Genomic DNA, 2,500 nt, shown 5'->3' with positions numbered 1-2,500 from the left:
TGATCCCCGTTACTCTGGCTGCCGGACTGCTTTCCCTTCCAGCTCTCATCCGGCTCGTGCTCACTGGCCGCCGCTGTTGCTCCGTTTTTCTCAGCTTCTCTTCCCCGGGTGTCTTCAGCAGAGGGAAGCCCGTTTTTCTGTCCTGGGAACACCAGGTTCTCACTGTCCGCCCCGGAAGTCTTTCTCTCATCCCCGTCTTGCCTCCCCAGTCTCTCGGGGCCTGAGATGTCTCTCCCTTCTAGCCTCTCTCTTGGCTTTGTGGCGTCCCTGGGAGCAGAGATGCCTCCCCGGTCTCGTGGGCTCGCTGTGCCGAGACTCCCCGGAGTGAGAGAGACTTTGGTCTTCTCGGCATTTTTCTTGTTGAGTCGATGAACCTTTTCTTGTGCAGAAGAGGGCTGGGTCTTCTGGGAAGATCTCTCTAAAAGCCACAAAATATTTTAGAGGAGGACCACACATGTCGGGTAGCATTTGGGCATCTCTACCCGGAGTTTTCTGGACCTGCCAAGAGACGCTTCAGAGAAGCAAAGAAGACGCAAACCCAACTGATTGGAAACGAGGTCCTCAAGGACTGTCTGTCTTTAGTGAATTGAGCCCCCCAAGCCCCGTCACATAAAAGGAGTGAAATAGCCCTTATCCCCAACCGGGGCTTTAGGACAGAGGGCCTTCCTCTTTAGAAATATAGGATTGTCACCAGAGAGGTTTTTTTTACAGCCATATAAATAACTAGTCTTCTAAAACTCTTACCTGGGAGGGCCGAGGTCCTTTTGCCTCTGACAAATGCGCTTTCTTTCAGGCTGGGGTGTAACCACACCTTCTCCTTAGCCTGCAGGGACACAAGTGAGTGAGCAGGAGGGTCACATATCAAGGAAGGTTTCTCAACCTCATCACCAACCCCAACAGGGCCTGGAGAAGCTTTGTTCCAGGGACACCCGGGAGCACTGTGGGACATGCCCCGTGTCCCTGGCCTCTGCCCACCGGATGCCAACAGAACCCACCCTCCCAGTGATGACATTCACCCAGTGAATGGGTGGTGGTGGTGACGGTGGTGATGGTGGTGGTAGTGACCCTCTCCAGAAATTGCGGAATTGTAGCATCACCCACACACACACACACACACACACACACACACACACACACACACACACCATCCCCAGCACAGAACCGCTCTGTGACATGATTCAAACAAATTGATAGTCATTTAGAGGGCGGGCTAGGGCTGAATTCACTAAACCCCATACGGGCTGCGGTATTTGAAAACAAATGAACTCACTCTTTAAAGAGAAGTTCTGTAAACTGCTGGCACTGTTTGGAGAAGAGGGCCCATCTTCGGGGGCAGATGAAAGGACACTGATAATGGCACTGGCACCCTCGGCCCTTGTTTATATTGCCTTGATATGCCTCACATATATAAATCAAATAAAAATTGAGAGGAGGCCTGCGAATGGGCTTTGTAAACCAGTAAGTGGGGAGGGAAAGCAAGCTTTTATAAACGGGCTTTGTGCAAGGCTTAGAACAGATGGCCCTTTCCCGGAGCAGATAAACATTCTGCTCACAGTTCTGGTTTCTCTGAATCAGCTTGGTGAACCCTTTTTAAATACCGCATGAAAGGTAAACATTAGCCCAGTCCACCCAAATTAGTCCAAATTATAAAGTTGTGGATTATCAATTAATAATGTTGTAGAAAGGTCCAAAGAATCGCCTCCCTCCCGCTCTCACCGCGCCCCTTAGGAAGAAATCGCTTTCGATTTGCCTGCGGGTGACTCGCGTGTGTGACTCTCCTTGTTAGATATGAAGACAAATTGCTAATGTGCTTTTAAACAATCCAAAAGACGGTTCCAGGGAGTTCAAAGTATTTCCATTTTTCAGATAGGGACCCGAAAACAGAGAGGCATGTTTAGCAAAGCTGTGTAAAACCAAGATTAGGAACTGGAGCCCTGGCATGTGTCACTTTCGCTTCTAAGCGAGAGTACAGGGAAATGTCCCTCAGCACCTTTAGGCGAGGCCAACCACTCCCTCCGCCACACTTTCGTGGTGCTCAGCACGCCCACCCCTCCCTGCAATGCTTTGTTGAGCTCTTTTCCTCTCCTTCACACGAGACCATGTGCGTCCACCGGTCAAAAAGACAGGTTCCTCTCTGAGTTCATGGCACTGGGTTCAGAGACAGGGACACAGGAATGGTGATGGTGGTGGTGATGTGGTCAGGAAGATGGTGGTGGCGATGGTGATGGTGGTGGTGGTGATGGTGGTGGTGGTGGTGGTAATGGTGGTAATGGTGGTGGTAGTGATGTGGGTGGTGGTGATGATGGTGTTGGTGATGGTGATGGTGGTGATGGTAGTGGTGATGTGATCATGAAGATGGTTATGGTGATGTCAGTGATGGCAATAGTAGTGATGGTGGCGGTGATAGAGGTAGTGATGGTGATGGTGGTGGTGATAGTAGTGATGGTGGTGATGTGATCATGATGATGGTGATGACGATGATGGTGTTGGTGATGGTGGT

General features: G+C 50.6%; 1 protein-coding gene across 1 annotated transcript in view; it reads right to left on the bottom strand.

The window, feature by feature from the left end:
• LOC130017770 (myosin light chain kinase 3-like) overlaps positions 1-2,500 on the bottom strand; it is a gene marked incomplete at its 3' end in the record, with an annotated part of 54,261 nt that overhangs the window by 12,008 nt on the left and 39,753 nt on the right. The window contains exons 2-3 of the mRNA XM_056108533.1: positions 745-823; positions 1-418 (exon numbers count right to left, since the gene is read on the bottom strand). The exon at positions 1-418 is cut by the window's left edge and continues 12 nt beyond it. Coding sequence (XP_055964508.1) covers positions 1-418; positions 745-823 — 497 coding nt within the window. The remainder of the gene's footprint in view (positions 419-744; positions 824-2,500) is intronic.

The sequence above is a fragment of the Sorex fumeus genome, unplaced genomic scaffold (genome assembly GCF_029834395.1).
Source record: "Sorex fumeus unplaced genomic scaffold, SorFum_2.1 ptg000218l, whole genome shotgun sequence".
Taxonomy (NCBI): Eukaryota; Metazoa; Chordata; class Mammalia; order Eulipotyphla; family Soricidae; genus Sorex; species Sorex fumeus.
The sequence above is the reverse complement of the archived record's forward strand: the minus strand, read 5'-3'. Positions and strand labels throughout refer to the sequence as shown.